This window comes from Rhopalosiphum padi, chromosome 2, assembly GCF_020882245.1.
Source record: "Rhopalosiphum padi isolate XX-2018 chromosome 2, ASM2088224v1, whole genome shotgun sequence".
NCBI classification, from domain to species: Eukaryota; Metazoa; Arthropoda; class Insecta; order Hemiptera; family Aphididae; genus Rhopalosiphum; species Rhopalosiphum padi.
Window position 1 is genome coordinate 16,410,738 of NC_083598.1, and position 22,507 is coordinate 16,433,244.

General features: G+C 30.0%; 1 protein-coding gene and 1 pseudogene across 1 annotated transcript; both read right to left on the reverse strand.

Annotated features, from left to right (window-relative positions):
* Nucleotides 1-12,720: 12,720 nt before the first annotated feature.
* LOC132923230 (uncharacterized) lies at nucleotides 12,721-13,905 on the reverse strand. Its single transcript, XM_060987086.1, has one exon. The coding sequence runs from the start codon at nucleotides 13,903-13,905 to the stop codon at nucleotides 12,721-12,723; it is 1,185 nt and encodes a 394-aa protein (XP_060843069.1).
* A 2,553-nt stretch (nucleotides 13,906-16,458) lies between these two features.
* On the reverse strand, nucleotides 16,459-20,662 carry LOC132923233 (uncharacterized; annotated as a pseudogene).
* Nucleotides 20,663-22,507: the final 1,845 nt, after the last annotated feature.

Here is a 22,507-nt window from a genome sequence, read left to right on the forward strand (position 1 = left end):
ATTGTATTCAAGTCATAGCATTGAACTCCGAATAATTTAAATAACGCCAGCAAAATAAATTTCAAAATACTAAAGTCTATAAAAATAACAAAGCAACAACACAAATACACAATACTGTTACTGTATAATCATTAGTTAATTACCATACATTTTTATGTGTTATGGCGGGCACGGCAATACTATAAAATAAAAATCAATAATCATCCATAATATGGTGCGTTATCCGACTGTTGTATCAAGGTTCTTGATATAGACATCAGCCACCGCGCACCGTTGCGGTCGCCGTCCCAAATGTGTAATCAGACGTTATAAAATCTCCGTATCCCCTCTTAAACGTTATACGCCAACTGTTTATACAAAAGTTCCTTAATGCATACAATACGCGTATACAACTCTAATGAGAGAAAAAATAAAATAAATAATAATACTACGATAAGTACGATATTTCTATAAAGGTGTTACTGTTAGGTGACATATTATCTGCAAATAATAAATTAAAAAAGGTCAATGCCCAAGTGTTCTTTTTAAATACCAAAGTATAACAACTGTAAAAACAATTGTTACCTCTTACCTACCAATAATGTTATATGACCGTATAACACGTAAATAATGCATTAATGATATCTATCATATTGTATTCATTTATAATAATGCACATACGCATGTTATAGTGTATAGTGTAGATATACTGAAGGTCATACTGCAGTCATTAGAAACTCAATATTATATTTTATATTTATATGCAGTCTTTTCTAGGCTTCTACTGCTTCTAGCATACCTATTAAAATGCAGTTCCTAAAATATTTGTTAATGCCACTTTTAGAATATTAGTGATGTCCATGTCCAACATTTTAATGAAATAATTATATTTCTCTTAGTCTTAAAATGTTCGACAAATAATAGAGAATTTTTAGGATATTTTCTTCAAGTAGTTTTCATAATTAATATTAAACATAATACATAAACATGCTCTAATAAGCAAAACATTGAGATTCTTTTTCTTATCTCTTAGCTGTCATGCGATGATGGGTCTGTGTCCGTTGGAAGAAAAAATTGTATAACGTTGCTATAGTAGTTTATACCATTATACCCATACGGCCATACTAGGACATAGAGAACATTATTTATATTTTATACCACACATTATATCATTACATTCACTTTATTACATTGGCATGAAATAATTACTATCTTTAATTTTGTCGAACAATGTAATATTCATTTTGATATGCGTTTGCGTATTATAGCTTATATTCATAGACCTTAAAAAGTATAAGATTTATGCTTAAATTATTAGTAACAAAAAATACAATTATTAAATTTAGCTATTGTAATGTGGTTATATCATATTATATTATGTAGGTAATGCTTTGAAACGTGTTTTAAGAGTTTAAATTCAAAATTGTACCTCATTTATTTTACGAATAGTGTGTTGGTACTAATGTACTGTATAAGTATAATATATATTACGTCAAGTAAGTAATAATGTAAAAGTACCTATCTTAGATACAATTTGTACTTCCATTTCTTGGTTTATTCTTGCCTCTTGGTTAGGTAAGTTATTTTTATTATTTTATTTTTTATAGATAATGACGAGTATAATCTCTTTAGTATTATTATTGCAATAAATGGTATGATGTTCTGTTTTCTGTATTCCGTCAATATTTCATGTTTTGCATTGATCGGATAGATTTTTAATATTTATATTTTTTATAAGTATAAGTATGTTTTAATTTTAAATAATATCGATTATTTTTATCCATTAATAATTTATTCAAAATTGTAAATATTAAAAATCTATCCGATCAATGCACAAAAAATACTCTTCTTTATAAAATATATTATAGGTGCTTTTGTCCTAAACTGAACCAGAGAGTCGTAATCGTGGAAATACGGAGTTTCTTTGTTCCTATATTATGTGGGAGATAGACAGAGAAAACAAATGCCGGTGTAGCGGCACCATAATGTTAAGAGGCCGTCCCAGTAGAAAAAAATAGACCGAAAAACATGCTTTCGTACTTCCAATAGTACTCAGGCCTCGTTGATCTTAGAAACATGATTTTGGTATCAAAATAATCACGAGAAGTTGTACTAAATATTCTTGGAACAGAATTTTAAAATTTTTTTTCGTTCCAATTTTATATGTGTTTGAAATTTGTAAAATTTTTCTTTTTTTAAAAAAATAATATAAAACCGGCAAATTTAGATATCGAAAATCTGTTCCAAGAATATTTAGTACAACTTCTCGTGATTATTTTGATACCAAAATCATGTTTCTACGATCAACGAGGCCTGAGTACTATTGGAAGTACGAAAGCATGTTTTTGGCAAAAAATTACGAATTTGCCATCGTCATGTGCTGCTAAAGCGATTACAGCGGCAGCATTCTGAAATAGTACTTATTCCACCACCCCGCTTGCATATGCAGCCGTACCGCACCTTAGGTCAAAACTGGTTATTTATCGCAGCCGTGCACTGGTTATAAATAGCCAAGTACGTCAATACGAAAATAATAATTTTGTCAATAAATAATATTATTTTATTTTTTGATGTTATAATTCGTAATTGTATTTACTATCGTATTTTACGCAAAATGGAACTACGACCATTGATTATAAATAGTATTTATAATCAATGCTACGACATAATACTATATCGTAAAATTTTCACAAATCAGCTAGAAAACGTACGATTTAAACAATTTTATTTTCAATTATAGACAATTGTTCTATAAAATTAGCGTATTGACATTCAAGACGAAATTTATTAAATTTAAATTAGTATAACTGTATAAGTAAAAAAAGGTAAGCAAGTGGGTGTCGATCTGCTTTACAGTAGGTTACAAGTGAGTCACTATATACTTACTGGATTATTGTGTTAAATTTGAATTCAATGATATAATAACATTGTATAAGAAAAACGAATCTTATCGAAGACGAAGAGTCAGCCTTGATATATTATAATATATATTTTTAACTACAAAATAATTTAAAATTTGACAAATTTTTTCAAAATTCAAAATTAATATGCTTATAAAAAAAATTGTACCCATTTATTTTTAATATTTTTCAAATGCTATTGTAACGATTTATCTACATGAGCCTTGAATTAAATTTTCACGCTTCTTGACCCAACAAATTTAATAACTAAATAATTAATAACTATGGAATAAAAAATTGAAAATGTCCGTAAAGAGCTCAGAAAGAGTGAAAATGTTTTGAAAATTTTATCAAGTATAGCAATTGATAAAATAGACATATAGTGTAAATTATTTAAAATATCTAGATGCAGTTATTTGTTTTTTTAATTACAACAAAATAAGAAAATCGCTAGGTACATGATAAATCGAGTGAATACCAATGTTGTAAAAATTTGAACTTTTCAAACACTCATAAAAGTTCTAATTTAGTTTCTGGTAGAGATAATTTTTTTTTTAAATTAGACAAACTTACGAGGAATCTTGTATTAAATTTTTAAATTTTAGATTTAAAAAGAAAAATTTTTATGAATTTTTAACAAAATAATTTGCACATTTTCTTCATTTGTTTGTATTTTATATTTTGTCAAAATTCGAACTTTAAATGCTTATAAAAAAAAATGTGATTACTGAATATGTATAAAATGTATTATTAATATTTTTCAATTATTATAATTTATATAAGGCGCCTCGTCTTTAATTTTTAAGTTTTTATTACCCAACAAATAACATTTGATTGACATTCATAGAAAAAAAACTAAAAAAATTGGAAACTTAAAAAGTAAACTGTTAAAAATAAATTTAAGTATTTTAAAAATGTTATCGTGCTTAGAAAATTCTATAATATAAACAAAAAGTTAAAATTCCTTGTATCTACAGTCATTTGTTTTAGAGTTACACCAAAAACCAAAATTGATTTTGTGATTTTGTCAAAAACCGATTTTGCGTGAAAATGTCTGTTTTTCCCTGCTCTTTAGAAAATTACTAGGAATTTTTAATTTTGACCTTCCCAATGCACCAACTTGTTTTCGTGTATGTCATCACGTTTTGAAGGAGTAGAAATAATGCTTTAATTTTTGACTTCAGCCCCTCTTTGAAATGGAAAATGAATCTAAATGATACTTTGGTGAGTTAAAATTTCCAGTAGTTTCAAAAACGTCAAATAAAAACCTAAAAAAGGAACGGAAAAACGGGAATTTTTAAGCATAATCAATTTTTGAAAATATCGATTTTTTTATTTTGCTGTAACACAAAAATCATTTTAAATACTTGAAATTTTCACAAAGTCTAAATATTATGACTTTTTTAAGCTATTTATTGACAATTGAAATTTTCGATGTATCTATATCTAAGTTTTTTTGTTTGAAATGCCAATAAAAAAAATTTGGCATTTCAAAAAATTTTTAAAATAGATATAATACTGCAAGGTTTATAATAAGTTGCACTTAGCGTAGTAAAAAAAAATTCAAAAATTGTTAGTCATAATTGTTGTTTATAAGCTAAGCATTTAAAGTTCAAATGTTTACTAAATATGTCAAAACCGCGAAAATTTGCAAGGATTTTTTAAGTTGAAAATTCATAATGTTTTAGTGAATTATATCTAAATTCTAAAACCCAATACAAGGTTCTCTATAACATTTTCTTCAAATCATCACTGTAAAAAAAAAAACTCCAGCGACAATGTAGAAAAAAATGTACGAGCGTATGAAATTAAATATTTTACGAAATTGCGTATAAAATAATAACGATATGTCAATATATTACAATTTAAATATAGCTAATAATATAATATAATCCTAGACTGACAAATTATCTCCATCATCATTCAGAATTGATTTCGTATACAATAATGATACCTGTCATTGCATTCAAATTTAACACATCCATTATAGTGACCTACTCTCCATCACTACTATACAGCAGAGCGATACTCGCTTTTCCACCCTTTTTAAATTTAAATACGGAAATTGTCTTACAAAGTTACAAATTTTAATTATTTAAAATAGTAAATATGTTAACGGCAAATCAACGTTAATATATTTTCAATATTTTTGTTTTGTTGTTGTTTTTGATTTTCAATAACTCAAGTTAAAATTATTTAGCCCCCCCCCCCACCATAAAAAACCCCTGGCTACGCCTCTACATTAAAATTTTGATAACTCGAAATATTTGTAGTTAGTCGAATTATTTTTTTCCCCCTGAACTTTGAGTTACCGAGAGTACATTGTAATATTGTATTATCATTTTCTATACATGATAAAATTTTCAAAATATTTTAATTTGTTTTGAACTGTTTACGGATATATACTCTGCAGTTTCCAACTTTTTAGGTTTTTTTTCTATAAATGTCAATAAAATGTTATTTGTTGATTTGTTGTGTAAAAAAGCTTGAAAATTTAATAGAAGGCTTCTAACAGTAGTTGAAAAATATAAATAATACATAGTCACATTTTTTTTTATATAAGCATTTAAATTCTAATTTACAAAATATAAAATACATAAAATTGAAAAAAATGAGCAAATTATTTTATATTAGAAATTCTCAAAAAATTTTCTTTTTAAATCGGAGTTTTAAAAATGTAATACAAGATTCCTTATCAGTTTGTCTACCTTTATCAAAAAAAAAAAAAAAATGTTTACAAAAAAGTCACATTAAGTTTTTATGAGGGTATGAAATTCATATTATTACAACATTGCAGGATATTTATTCGGCCTCTCATGTAGGGATTTTCTTATTTTGATGCAATTCAAAAACGAATAACTGTAAATACAAGACATTTTCACTGAATGTTTATATTAGAATTTTCTATACATGAAAAAAATTTCAAAAAATTTTGATTTGTTTTGAGTTGTGTACTGATATACTCAGTTACCAACTTTTTAGGTTATTTTCTATAAATGTCAATAACATTTTTGAAATTAATTTTTTATGATTCTTAAAACAATAAATTCACAGCCCTGATTATAACATTTTTTATACTTATTTTATGTAGGTATTATATGTTTAAAATTAAAATAAGTAAATACACCAATATTTATTAATCAAAACTATTTAAAATGTTGTTAATATTTATTTAGGAGATTAAATTATCGTACAAAAATTGCTTCATGTTACTTATAAGTTACAACGTAAAATACGCAATACTTTTACTAAAAAATCTATTTAATCGTAATGAAATTATTATTTTACATGTATTTTAAAAAGTAATTGGGTTAGAAATATAAATCGAGTTCTGGTGTATAATAATTTGTATGCTTAATTTATTGGTTAATGTTTTTAAGCAAACAAGAGCTTTAATTAAAAAATAAAATTATAGAATTCACGGGCGACAATTTACGTAACGGCCTGTAATGACGTTTGACGCGAAACGTTCAGCACGAACGTCCGTGAAATAATAATGTAGTAATAAATGTACCTCTACCGCGATTACAATACGCGGCGGACCCCGTCGCGTACACGATGTGCGTGGTTACGGCCTACCGCGACGGCGGCGAGATGGAATTCAACGCCATCTCTTGAGCGTTGTATACGTAACACTTTTACCACGAAGGCCTCTTTTTTTATTTATAAATTTTAGAATAAATAAATAACTAAATGTGGTGCACAGTCCGCATTCGCACCACATATTAGGTTTTACCCATAATTATTTTTCATTGTTATTTTTATAGTGCAATCATAAATCAATTGCACGTTATTGCTGCAATACGTTTAATCTATAAATACTATTTATAATCAATGGTATAATATAATATTATAAATTTCTATACAATAATAACATTTTTGTTTTTAATTTATTTATACTCTTCATAGAATCATAGACCGCGTATGTAACGGATAAATATTTGGAACGAGTGATAATATAAGAGTATAAAGCTGTAAATTCCAGTGTGTGGGAGATGTACCTGATTTGAATTGAGAAATAGATCAATAATGATGTTTCAAAAATCAAATTGTGTTAATTAGGGACGAACGCATGCAAAATTTCTGGTAATGAGGTTTGAAAAAATGTCATAAGACTCATAACAGTCATAACTTTAGTATTGATCCTATATCGGTACATTATTGGTATTGTTGATATTTTGTGTGGAGATTAGATCTTCGTAGCGAAGTCTGGCAACGAATTGTCTTAGGACCTAGACCGTATTGGTTGTTTCTGTATAGGTGAGTAGTAAGTAATTTGTACATATTTACATATATATGATAATATTATTAAAATAAGCACGCCATATCAGAAAACATGTAAACTGCAGCTGTATGACTTATGTGTAAACATAATATATCAATAGTCAATAGGTATAATGCGATTAAAGTCACAGTAACACGAAGGTAACATTGTAACAATAATAATAATTATTAATTAAATAAAAAAAAATATTTAAAACCGTATACCTAGGTGTCAATTATTTGAAACTTGTGTTTCAAATTTAATGATTATTAATTTATTAACTTAATTATAAAATTTAAAATATTTGCATATAATTATACATGATACCTCTAAGAAATTAATTTTGCGTTTGCTAAATTTTTAAAATATATGAAGTGTGCAGATTATTATTATTATTATTTAGCTATAAGCAGTATAACTAGTATAAGCATAAACTACTATAGCTCAACAATTACAGAATGTGAAAACGAGAAATTGTAATTGCAGATAATATTCAAGCCGTTAAACTGTATAGTTTACGTATTAATTGTATTATATATAACAATATAATTGTAAAATAGAAAAAAATGAGATAATTCTACAGATACTGATTTCCTTAGAATTAACGAAATTACATAATTATTAGATATTGGCATATTGCAGGTTGGATTTAGAAATAATTACATGGAAATTATTGTGAGTTTATTAATAAGGACGTTGAGAAGGGAAAGTAGAGGGTTTAAAACTTAAATAGAGTTAGGTTAGGTTGGGAATTCGGTAAGGATACCAGAAATTGTATCGGAAATACTGTTTGAAGGTTGAACTGCGGTATATTAGCATACGATGGATCCGGATTGGATTTGGTGACGTGATGACGGTTGCCAAACTTTTGTACTTTTATTATGATGTTTGTATTAGTCTTCTTGTTATTGCTTTAGGCATTATCAATTTATCGCGTCATCATCATTCTCCCCTGATGAATCATTTATATCGGCATCGCATGTATTATGGTCTTGAGATTGACTGTATAGTATTGTTAATATTTTAATAACCATTTACGTAAACTGACTTGTAACCGTCGATTCATCGCCTAAAGGTACCTTATTATACGCTTAATATTATTCGTGTTTTTCTATAAAATGTAAGATTATAATAATTATATTGACATTTATTTTGATAATCGACTGCAGTTTGTCGGCGATAACGTAATATTATCTAAATCTAATAGAAAAATAATTACAAGATTATACATAGTTACAACTTCACAAGTCATAACAAGTTAAACTGAACAAGATGTCAAGACCAACCTGCGCAGTGTCCATATAGTATAAATATATAATAGTATATGTATATATTATATCATATTATTATACTCATTAGTCATTAGTCATTATACACATAACACATTAACAAATTGACCCTACCTAGTACCTGTATTACATCAACGTATTTTATTATTTAACATGACGCGTCGTGAACTGAAATAGAGGGCTATTGATTGATTCGAGTAATCAATATATGCTTGAAATTATATTATATTATTTGTTCTATAGAGTATAGACCACGAATTAAAATATACTGAATACCCAACGATAAATGATAAGGAGCTCCTAAAGTGAATTTCCATGTGCAAAGGTACACTAGCGCTCCAAGGGAATTAAATATATACTAATGTAGGAACGTATTAATAAATTTTAAATAATATCATGACAAATGATACAATAGTTATACCACAGAACAATATCAGAATGTAACTAGTAATCATGAATTAAAATATATTATATAATATATATTTTCTAGTAATTGTTAATTTAATTCGTGGAATTTAAACTTTGGCGGTAAATTATCTAGTAAAAGTCGCCATTAATATGATTCCAAGCGCTAGGTGTAGTTTGCAACAGCTGTTCTAGCAAGTCAATTTGGATTCCAGTAAAATGGTTGTTTGTATAGGTCGTTGGGTATCCAGTATATTTTAATTCGTGGTATAGACTATAGTACGCGAGACGAAAAGTGAGCCGCGATCGTCGCGCGTCAAGTGGCTGTTTTCCATCAGGGCTACTTCTACTGTTTTACCGCCTAAAACAATTTCAAACGACATAATGTAGAATTTTTTATTTAATAATTAAATACTATAAAAAATAATACAAATAATACATAAAATACAATTTTTTAATAAATAACATCATCTTCATCATCTTCTTCGTCAGTAGAACTATCGTCGGAATTAATTGTGATAATAATAGGCTCCAAAATGTCGTCTCTTAAACTTTCCTTAATCAAATCGTCTTCTTGAATTTTATCGCAGTGTTCGCCACATTTTGCCCAATGTTCTGGTGTAACTGCATCTAAAGCACTATTTACTAACACTTCTACATCTGCCATTTTAAAGGTGTTATTTTTTTCCGCGACTTTACCCTTAACTTGCGCCCAGATTAATTCAATTGGGTTATATTGACAGTAGTAAGGAGGAAATCTTACCATTTCGTGGCTCATTTGAAGTGCAATTTCGTCCAATTTATAATTTTTTTTCTTTTGGCATCGTCAATTTGATTTTTTCTTGTAGTTCGCTTAATGTCTCTACTGGAGAAAAGTCCACAGACTTGTTTTTTAACCATTTTTGTACATCTGCTTTTCGAGTATTTGCTTAAGGTACTCTTCTGTTAATGTAGAATGGTATGTGGCATTGTCAATCACAATTATACATGATTCTTCTAAATTGCCCAACATATCTATAAACCATTTATAAAAATGGTCGCGTTCATTTGCGAATGATAGTCTGTCTGCGATCCCGACTTGCAACGAAAAACCAGTTTTGAATTTTTGACAAAACCAAATAAAGGTGACCCGGCGTGACACACAATAAGCCGACCGACCTTTCCAATGGGTACTTTTAATCCTTCAGTGGTGTCGGAGTTTTGCCATATGCGCTCTAGCGCGTGGTTTTGGTTTACCCATGTCTCATTTAAGTAAACTATTAGCCTTGTGTCGTTATTACGCCTGAGTTCGTTCATTTTTCTCAACAATTTAACCCGAGAACAAAAATATTATTTATTAAAATTTGCACCTATCATTACATTTTTTGTACTTGAAATTTAAACTACGCAAAATATGTCGCACGGACCATTCTGAACTCGAATAATTAATTTTTTCATGCAACGGTCTCAATATTTTTGCACTTGTTAAGTACTGACCATTATCATAAAAACTGTTGAAATTGAAGCCTGAGTGCACTTGAATATTGAGGTATTTAACACAAATGATAACACGACTTTATGATTATAATAACAGTATAATATAAATGTAACATACAACTAGATATAGACACACAGCATACCGTGTCCAAGAGTGTCCGAGAGTGACCCAGAGAGAGTGGCTCTTGTACACAAAAATGAGCCCTATATATACGCGTCATTGACGTCACATAAACATACCTATGTATGTGTGTGGTATTAATAAGTATTGCTTCACATTACAATAGAAAGTTAAACTATGCTATATAATATATTGATACGTGCACCTGTGTGCTTATAATGTATGCATACTAATATTAATTGTATATTTCAACAAAAACTATGAACTGTTCTTCTGACAACTTCATTGTCAAAATCGTCTAAGTTGGTCATAGGTTTGGCACGCTTATAACTTTTCCTTGGAGACTTAAATAAAGAAAGTTCGGCATCTTGTCGATTTTCGCTCACCGATAATTTTTTCCCTTCGGCGAAAACTCGTTTGACGCAAACTAGACTTACGCCACAGATTTCAGTAGTCATTTCTCGGATTTGACGAAAAAAATTACTAATTTTTGACTTACCTTTGTCACCAGCCAATGTTTTTAAATAATTATAAACATAAAAAATTAATCTCTTCGTTTGGGAATGTGTGTCTTGATATGCAATTTTAAAAATATTTTTATATACGAGTAATTATTAAAGAAATAATTAAAATATCACAAATTTAAAAAGCGCGCACTTTAAAAACCAACGATGTACGAACGCAGGAAATATGATTACAAACGTAGATAATGTGTTATAATATAATAATAATGAGACTGTAAACTCGTATTTATTTGTTCTGCTACTAGCGTTCTCTAACACAGATTTGCTTTAGTCATAGGACTGGTCTACAGGTATAATAAAATATTGGTCAATAACAGTGTCAATTCTTGAATCGTGAACTTTTGGCTGAAAATAATACTTTAGTTGTCCTATATCATATATATTAAATTTTAATCATTAAGTGCTTGTGGTAGTGTGGCACGCCACTATGCAGTTTTGTTTATGTGATTTACGATACTCTAATATTTATAATATCAGATTTACGACACTGTCAGTCCGAGGAAGCGTCTTATGTCATGCACATTTGATGGTCTAGCAAAATCACCCACAGCACTTGCCTTCTTTCCAGGACTGATTGTCCCAATCGATATTTGAAACCCAAGGAATTCCAGAACAGTTTTTCCAAAATTACATTTGTTAAGTTTCAATGTCAGCTTGGCAGTCCTGAGTACATTGAAAACTAATCTGAGTTTTCGGATTAAGTCTTCCCAATCATTGGCTGGTATGATCATATTATCTAAGTAGTATCGTAGCACCCCATTGTTCTTTAAAACGTTAAAGACCTTATACATCAATTTCCAAAATATTGCTGGAGCGTTCTTGAGACCAAAAGGTAATCTTTCAAACTGTGCCGTTTCATCTGGAGTAATAAAAGCTGTTTTATGTTTAGCCTCTTCGCTCAATGGTATCTGTAGATAACCATTAGACAAGTCTAATGTGGCAAAAACTTTACTTTGAGACAGAGCACCTAACTCCTCGTCTATGTCAGGCATAGGATATGGCAGGTCGATCAACTGTTTGTTTAATTTTCGATAATCAACACATAAACGTTATGTTTTTGTTCCTGTGCTTTTGTTGACTAACACTGGGCTAGCATGTGGAGAATGTGTTTCTGTGATGATGCCATTTTCCCTCCATTCCTTCATAATCTTAGATATGCACTGATGGTCGTTAGGAGATGTCTTGTATGGATAACATGTTGCTGGTACAGCGTTTGGATTCTCAGTCAGGTCTACCTTTATCAAATCAGTGCAACCAGCTCCTTTAGACTCTTAGCGAAGACGTCCCTGTATTCGTTGAGTAGCTGCATTAGTTGTTCCCGTTCTTCTGGTCCCCTACTGTCATCAATGTGTACCTCATCCGCAACGATTGATTCCAACTTATTTGAAGTAGTGGATTGGATACACTGTTCACGATAGCCGGTAGCCTCTCTATAGTACGGCCAGCGAAACTAGGCGGGTGACCGTCGCGCGCCTGGTGGCAAATTACCGGCAGTGATTCCAAGTCTACATTCCCGCGTAAAATAATTTTAAAAGCGCGGGAGTTGTAATAAAAACTGAACATTCAATATTTCTGTACGTTAAACTCATTATTTATTAATTACCACATGTGCTAACAACTAATAATATTAATATTTTAATTGTTTACGCAATTTTATATATATATATAGTATGTACATTTAAAAACTAATAACTAGGTAATGAAACTTAATACTATTTTAATAATATTTACATAAAAAAATATATTTCCGAATTTAAATAATCTAGTCATCATTGTCGTCTTCATCTTCACTTGAACTGCTTTCGTCAGGGTAAATGGTCAATATTATTGGTTCTAATATCTCATCTCTTAGTCCCGCCTTGGCAAAGTCCTCCTCCTGAATCTTGACGCAATGTTCTCCACATTTGGCCCAATCTTCCGGAGTTACTGCATCGATCTCTTCATGCACAATTGTCTCGACATCTGCAATTTTGAATGTTGAATTTTTTTCAGCCACTCTGCCTTTAACTTGGGCCCAAATTAGTTCTATTGGATTGTACTGACAGTGGTAAGGGGGAAGCCTTACCACTTCATGACCTATTTGGTATGTAAGTTCATCGAGTTTATATTTTTTTTCGCGTGGCATCGAAAGCTTCACTTTTTCTCGTAACTCGTCAAGTGTTTCTACGGCAGAAAAATCTATATTTTTATCACGTAACCACTGTTGAACATCTGCCTTTCTACTGTTGGACTTCGGATAGTTCTCGATCAACGAAGAGTGATACGACGCGTTGTCCATAACAATAATACTCGGCTGTTCTAAGTTAAGTAACATTTGTGAAAACCAATTTTCAAAAATTGTGGCGTTCATTTGAGAATGATAGTCTTTATTGTTACCAGAATTGCATCTGAAAATAAGTTTAGATTCTTTAATGAATCCGAAGGAAGGAGATCCGGCGTGGCATATGATGAGGCGACTGCCTTTGCCCGCAGGTACTTTTAAACCTTCCGTATTTTCTTCATTTTGCCAAATTCGTCCACGGATATGGTTTTGATTAACCCAGGTTTCATCTAAGTAGACTACTGGCCGAGTATCACCGTTCCTACGAAACTCGTTCATTTTTCTTAGAAATTTAACGCGTACAGCTACAATATCCGACCGTTCCATTAAGAATTTGCGACCGTCGTTACATTTCTTGTACTTAAAATTAAGTTGTTTTAAAATTATTTTCACCGACGATTTCGATCCACGGTAATTTAATTTCTCACGCAATTCTACTAATATTTTAGCGGTCGTTGGAAATTCACCCTTGTCGTAAAAGCTATGAACAACTCTTCTGACCACTTCATTGTCAAAATCATCAAGTTCAGTGACAGATTTCTCGCGACTGTATCTTTTTCGTGGTGATTGAAATATAAGGTCATTAGAACTTCCAACACATAATGTTTCCTCTTGATTTCCAGTCATTTAGTATTCTTTACATATCCGTTGTACAGTTCTCAGACTCACCGCACAAGCCTCGGCCGTCCTCTCCTGGGACTGTAGAAAATAATCTGCCAATTCAGGCTTGTCTTTGCACTTGGCTAAGGTTTTAAAAAATGTATACACGTTGTATATTGTTTTTTTCGTTTGGGAATGTATATCGGGTCGAATTGACATTTTGAAAAAATAATTTATCACAAATAGTAAAAAAAAACACCAAAAAAATTATAAAATATTGTACAAATTAGCCGTATAAAAATATCACATTTAACTCAAACGATAGCAATCAACACATATACGAAGGGCAGAGGATCGAAGACTAACACGTTTTGAAAAAACACTGTTCCTGTACACAATTTGGTTTCAATAGAATGACAATACAATAAGGCCAATGGAATGCGGTCGCCAGCGCCAGATGGTCAGTTTGAATAAAAACGTCGCGCTCGATGGTTACCCTCACCCGCAGCTGTTTGTAGTACGCATATTTACATTATACATATTGTATATACGATATACCTTATACGATAATAAAATATTTGTAATGTGAGGGTTCACAATTTTTTTCATAAACATCTGAAACACAGCTACACCAGCTATTCATTTAATAAATAATACTTTTAGAACCCCTGGTTTACATGAAAACGGCCGCCTGGCGCGCGACGGTCACCCGCCTAATTTCGCTGGCCGTACTATAGTTATCTAGTCTGTATGCCAACCCAGCAGTGCACACTGAGGACCATCAACTAAGTACATCTCTATACTACTGTTAGCAGGATCCCCCCTTGATTTGGTAATTCTTTCATAAACGCTGGATTTACTGCAGTAGAAACAACCACAATTTTATTGTTACCCTTATAAATGTTCTGATTTCAACTGGTACCTTTTTCTTAACAAGTCGCACTTACCCGATACGTGTTACTCCCGCACGAACACATGTTTAAATTGTTTTTCAAAATCCACCCAATCGTCTAACACTCTTCCCGTGTATCAGTTTAACGCCGCACCGGCTAAACGGAGCGTACGTATTGTATGCGATAATTGAATGTCCATCCGTTTAACTCAGCGAGTCCCACTATGGTGTCGTACCACGAGCTAGCTTCCTGTGTTGATTCTCTCTCGTTGAACACATCCACGGATTGATTCAAGTTAGGAAACATACGGACGTCGACCACTGGAGACGATGTCACTGACGAATTTACTACATTATTTTGGCTTTGCGGTGTACTTTCCCGGCTTGTTCGTTCTAATTCGGCTAATCGTTCGCGTAACTGCGTAACTTGAGTAAACAAACATTAGAAGTCGGTGCTTGAAGATTTGCTTGTCCGTTGTCCATCTTCAACTTTGAGACGCGTCATTGTTGTTGTTACCAGTGATATCTTATCAGTACATATACCGTAAAATTGGTTGGAGAGATATCGCACGCGATCCCGTAACAGCCTAACCTCACTTCAGTAGGACGTTGTAATTTGAAAAGCAAAGGGAAAAAAAACAAAAACAAAACCTCGTGACAATACCTGATAGTAGTCGCACTATCCCACTTCTGAATTGTTAACTAATTATTATTAGTACAGGTCGGAATAATAGACGTTTGTTTTAAAACTAATTCACTTTATTTTAAAGAAAAGGAACACACTTTACTGTGGTATATATGCCCATAACAAAATAACAATTAAAATAAACTTAACACTTAATAGTTCTACGACGAGTGCCGTTGACTAGAGACGTGACTAAAACGATGTGAATACTAAGTGAGAGGTCCCCTCTCACTCAGGGTCTTCAGTGTAGCCAACAGCTCAAAAGACGGCATATTTTACCATATTTTTTTTCATAAATAAATGCAATATCGTTATAAAAACGTTTTGATTTTAGAATTTCTAACACTCGGCTTGGTCAGGAGTAAAAAAGTGGCTTATTTTTCGACGACAATTTTCTAGTTTAAATAATATCCACAGAGAGCGCCACAAGCTTCGGATGCCAGTTGTTTGAATAATTATTCAATAATAGCATTATAGCCACTATGCAATTATGCATTAAATCTTAATGAATAAATAAATAAATATTGTATTTGAGATGAAAAATATCTGTGTGTGCCTATGCATATTTATATAGTTTATTTATAGTAAGTATATTTATATATACTTACTTTATTATATTTACTTTTGATTCAATACACTTATACCTTATATTGATAGGTACCTCATCTAATAAATATTTAAATATATCTAAAATAATATTACAATATTGTACCTTGGTATAATATAAAAAATAATATACATAAAAGTAAGTAGTCATTGTACAATTCTCATAATGGTGACCGATTAATAAATACCCAGTGATACTTTAATTATTACATTTAATATATCATGGTATATGGTATATTCGTTGAATATATATTAGACGTTACAATTTACACTTTTTTAACATGCATTACAGCATCATACGTTACAATAACAATATTAACCTAATGCCTATATAAAAGCTACTGCACCGACAGTGTAGCCAAGCTGTTACAGTCATCATATAATATTAAATAAGTAGTTACAACTTTGACTGATAAATTGTTTTGTTTTTTTGTCTAGCTGAATTTTCTTTATTGTATGTAAAGTATATTCGGCATTGAGTATAAAATATTATTATACTTCGAGTATTTTTTTAGTTTTACTTATAATAAATTTGTTTTTAATTTAAATTTTAAATACTTCATTTGTCTCAATTGTGTACAATGTTCATGTGTATAAAACATTTTTAAATTAAATGTTCATCATTCGTGTAATTATGAGTGTTGTGACTTATAAATTATTTCCTGATTTGGAAACATGAAACTTAAATATGTTATAGAAATATTAAAATAAAGAAAAATTAGTATATTATACATTTTTACAAAAGTTTAAAATTGAATTAACATTTAGGTACAATAGCTACATAATAGTTATTTATTATTTATAGTAACTATAATTAATAAATTCAAAAAATAATTTAATCAATTAATTGTTTATTTTAAATTAAGCTAAAAGTTATAAAAGTGTTATATAATTAATAATTTTCATTTTAAATTATAATATTTTAAGTATTGATATCAGTATCTTGAAAATTACTTAAAAAGATAGTATGTATAAATTATTAGTACCATATAATAACATATTATTCTGGAACTATTTAGTAATTATCTATTTAAATTTAAAAATAATCATAAATTTTTTTTTATCTACTGTGATCCTTGTACCTTTGGAGCTCGAAACAATATAATATTTTTTCCTTCACTTCCACTAGGATATCCTGATTTACAGCCTGGTACAAAACATTTATTTGGCATTTTTAATTATTGAATTTACCTATTAAACTTTTGAAAAAAATATAAATTATTGTTCAATAACTCAATAGTTAAAAACGTTAAAAATGGACAGTCATAGTTCTCACAATAGTTTGGAAGTCTATATATTTATTTTATTGAATTCCTGCCTATATATAACATTTTTATTTATTTCAACTTGCTAGTATGATACAATCATATTTCATATGAATTATGAAATTTAAACAATAATATTAAATGTTATTAATTATTATTAAATTTCATATTTTATTATAAAGTTTATAATCAATGCATTAAATAGCAAATATGACCGGCCTTCGAGTAATGTGGCGGTGCCTGGCGGTATTCATGTTAACTAAATTAGTGCCGTCAAAAATCTGCCGCTTTTTTCATGAAGTGTTATCACCTTCTCTTCTTTACATCGTGGTTTCTAATCCCATAATTTTCTTGATAAATCTTCGATCGATTGGTCTTTAATATTTATTTTAATATAAATGCTACAAAATTCAAAGGTTGTCTTTGGGTTTTGTTTACTTGGGCACAATATAGACCATCTAAACAGATGGTCTTTAAGCTCGCTACAGACCCTATTTATCATTTTTATTGTTTTTTTTTGTTAAAAAACTATCCTTGTTATCACTGGCCATCGTACGTAACATTGCATTGGTATTGATATTAAAATTTATAATTATTAAACAACTTAATACTGAATAATAGTGATAATGCTTTTTGTGTTGTGCCGATTATAGTCGGGGACACGAAAAGTGGCGTGTGACCGACGCGATCCAAGCGGTTAAATCGTCTAATGGGTTCTTAAAAAGCCAATTCGCGCGCGAAATACGCCGCAAGCGCTGTGTGGCGCCGCATGTTGAGAACCACCGGCCGCTGGCCGGGTGTAGGTTGGGGTACAGTCAAGGTCACACGCCACTTTTCGTGTCCCCGACTATAGTGAGTTATAACATTTGTCAGATAAGATAAGTTTCTGAAAGAAATTGGATAAACTTTGAGATGTTGTGTTCTGGGTGTAATGTTTTGGTTAGATTATGATTAGATATTATTATTAGATATGGAAAATCCAAGGTTGTGCGGAAAGGCTATATGACATAAGCGCCAAAGGTACAAAAATGACTTATCATTTGCACCAAAATTAATATTTTATATAAGTAAAAATTTTTAATAATAAATTGTTAAAATATAAATTATAATATAGGTAAATTATGATATACATTATACATGCAAATAAATATCAATTTAATAAAGCAGTTGCGAATTTATACAAAAATGTAAATTATAAATAATAAATATAAATTTAATAAACTGGTTGATTTTTTAATCCCACTTTTTTCACATATGACATATTCTATACGATTTATTTCACCATCCTGGTATTTCTTCCATTGAACAATAATGTACAACGGTGGCGGATTAAACTATTTGCCACCTACAAGCAGAAAATTTGCTGCAGTCTCATATTATAATATAATATACTAAATATATTTTATTTTTTGTTTTTTAAGTGCGCCAAATCTGCCGCTCTAATCACTTGATTATTTTGCTTGTAGGGTAACCCGACGCTGATGAACAATTGTAAAATTGTAACCTTACTTGGAATTTTTTAACGATATAGTTCCAAATTTAATATCTGTTATTTAATATATTATATTAACCGTGACACATACTGTGCGTACCTAAGATTTTAGCGCTTTTGTACAATACGACTTTTTTTTCTTATCTCATTTTGGCGCTTATGACTTCCACCGGTGCGTAAGTAACTTCTTATATGCTGCTTGAACTGCCGACATGTGGGATTATTATTATATCCACCCTTACCACATATAGCACTGAAAAATGTTTCCAAATGATCTTGGCTTAACTTATAAGTAAGAAGAAAATTCATGTCACCCTTTTCTTGCAGAAGTTCAAACAGTTCTAATGAAGAATATAAACCCATTAATATACCTCTAAATCCTGTTTTTCTTTTTTATGTAATAATTAATGTTCCATTTAAAAACTTTAATTGTTGTATATATTGAATATTCTGAAAATAATTGAGTGAATTCTTGATATTTTGTTAATGTTTCACTTGTAATTGCATTATTATATGGGTTTTTTGAAAATAAACGTCTACTATTTAATGTATCAAAGGCATTGTTTATCATTTTACAGAATTATGCTGTAGGACAATATTCTTTAAATTCAGGATCCTCATTACTTAGATATGTTAATGCATCTCCCTCACTTTCAGATAAAACCGTTGCTGCAAATCTTACATTCATCTTTTCGTTGTGGTACAAAATATGCCTTGCCGTTATTTTGTGGCTGTTCATAGTCCTTGTAGTTTTTCTTTTTCATATAATTTTACTATATATAGCTCCATCAAAAGTTGTTGAACACAAATGAGCTCCAGTATCTGTTATTGTCAATTCAATTGCTTTATTTAAAATATTACTTAATAAAGATTAAAAATTGAATTTTTAACTACCACCAAATTACGCTTCCTTCTATTAGGTGTTATAAAGTCATCTTCATCCAAATCGCCAACACTTGAAGAAGAGTGGGACTTTCTTTTTATCATAAATCTTGAAAAATAATTTACTAATGTCTTATGTTGTATAATAAAACACACAAGGATAATAATAATAATAATATACATATAGAATATAGATTATACATTATACACACTCTTCAGAATGAGGTGTAGTAAGTGAACATATTGGTGTCTGGGATAATACATGTATTTATTCAACACTAAAAAGTATATGTAAGAATAAATTCTTATTGCTCAACAAAAATATTATTAATAAGTTAATAAAAAAAATATACTTTTGTGAAACAGAGGCAGTCAAACTAAAAATCTTTTGGCGTTAAAGATAATTCTTCAATATAACTGTAAGAAATATATTATGTTATAAATAAAAGTCAATTACATATTTATAATAGAAAATCTATGTAAAATGTATGTATTTAGGTTTAAAAACAGGTAAAAAGGTAAAAAATATGAATACATTACTTGTCAAATGCATCTGATAGTATTGCAACATTATCCAATGTTTCTCCTACTTCATGACTACAATTAGTATAAAAATATTACATTACTACTTTGTTGAGGTACATAATATTGTTAAAATAATTACTTTACTGGTACTGCATTCAATTTTAATATTTTCCTCGTATTGCTAAATTTATAGCTCATTGGAGAAAAATGTAGGCTGCATATTATTTGATGCCAATCTTTTACATGCATTTTAAATCAAGCTTATGAATCCATACTTCGCGTTTTTCAGGATCTTTTGGAAGTCTTATTAGGTTTAAAGTGGTTTTGATACTTTATTTTAAATATGAACAAATTTTGTTTTCCATTACTTACCAATGAAAACTTAGGTTTGGATTTTTAGTTGAATTGGAGTGGCAAATTACACACCGATGAACCATTCATCATTTTTATACATAACTAAATAATTTATTAGGTATTTTATATTAAATAATAAATATGTTAAAAACTGGTTTAAAAATCCAAAAAATTAAATTTACATCGATAATATAATCCAATGATAAGCACGTGTCTATTATCAATGTTTATTATCTACGATTATTAACATTTTTATAACATAACCTTGAAAAAAGCACATTATTGTCTATCTCTTTAACTCAAAAAAGATTGCGGCACGCTATGGAGCGACTTTAGGCCTGTCCATGAACATATATACTGAAATAGGGCATGTCCTATCCATTCTTCTATTATCTGTGAGTATCATATTTAACGGGTGGTATGTAACCAAGCTATAGACACTGTTTGATATTGGCCAAATCGGGTGTCTCTGGCCTTGAACACGGTCTCCAGCGGGCGTGACATACATTAAATAAATAATATCAATATTATCACAGAGAAATATATTTTGTAATAATTTTTTTATTTATTTATTTAACAATAAATCAGTGTCAAATAACAATATTACAGTTGCACTTATTCGTTTTACTAAGATTTATTAAAATACATAATAAATAATAGTATAATAATAATAAACATAATAAATGGTTTGTTTCCGTTTTTATAATATCGTAACAAATAGGGATACATATTACCAACTTCTAATCAGATTACGGATACGGTTTTAACTTTTAGAGTCCAATACTTCATACCATAGGGATACAGTAAACCAATCAGCTGATTGAGTATCGCTTCTATAATATTCTGTGATGTAACGTCAGACACTAGCGCTCCGAAAGATGCGCGACCGCGACCTGTTTTCGTTGCCGATGAGTCAACAATCGTTACCAACCGTATGCTATCATCGTACGGTAACGTGGTGAGAAAATAGGTGGTGGTAGCAGTGTTGGGGATGATCAATGGGCGGACACCGGCGCCGATAACCAGTAGTGGGGAGACGCAAGACATGCGCAGACACGACGAGTTTTGTACGCCGCCCAGTGTACTGTTCACTAAATACAGTATAAATCCAGCTGGGAGCCCTAAGTCTTTAGAATATTATTTAAATGCGTAAGGTTGTTAAATTAAAAACAGTCAAAAAAAATGTTGGGTTATATTGAGGGGATGTCACCGAGGCACTGAATATAATTCCATTGTTTTAAGCAAAGTGTGTGAGTGACAAATTATGAAAATAGAGGGATTGTTTTATCTTTGTTAGTTTCTACGATAATTTTTTCAGTATCACTAATATTCATTTTTACCAAAATAATAATAGAAATTTTACTCGACCAAAGAGTTTTTATTATATTATGTTTTTTTCTTTAACAATTTATGTGAATTTAAAATTATTATTATTTATATTAATTATAAATAAACTGAACTAATAATCTGAATAATCTGGTAGTTATGTAGATAATTCATTTTACACGTATATAAGACAGCGTCAAGAGATAACAGAGGTAACATAACGTGAGTAATGAGTACTACATTCTCTCAAACAAATGAGTTTATTATAGTAATCTGTTCCGGGATGTCCAGAATAGAACGGTGATCTCTTCATACTTTTCAGTATACAACTAAATAGTATATAAACAACACTAAGGAACCAGTTAAAAAAATATCAGTATCTTTCATGTGTTATCAATTATTATAGTAATCACTAATCAAAACGTCAAGCCACATGTGAAAAAAATTGTTTACAAGAGAAATTTATTATATTAAAAATGTGTAAGCGACATTTTTCTCCCCAAATGTTTTTTTTAAATATTTTCGAGAAGAAAAAAATAATCAGAATTACAATATTTTACATTCATAATACTTAAAATATGGAATTAATTCATGTTCCTATT

Bases quoted from the DNA above. Each gene is read 5' to 3' on its own strand.
- LOC132923230 (XM_060987086.1), bottom strand. From the start codon at position 13,905: ATGACTGGAAATCAAGAGGAAACATTATGTGTTGGAAGTTCTAATGAC.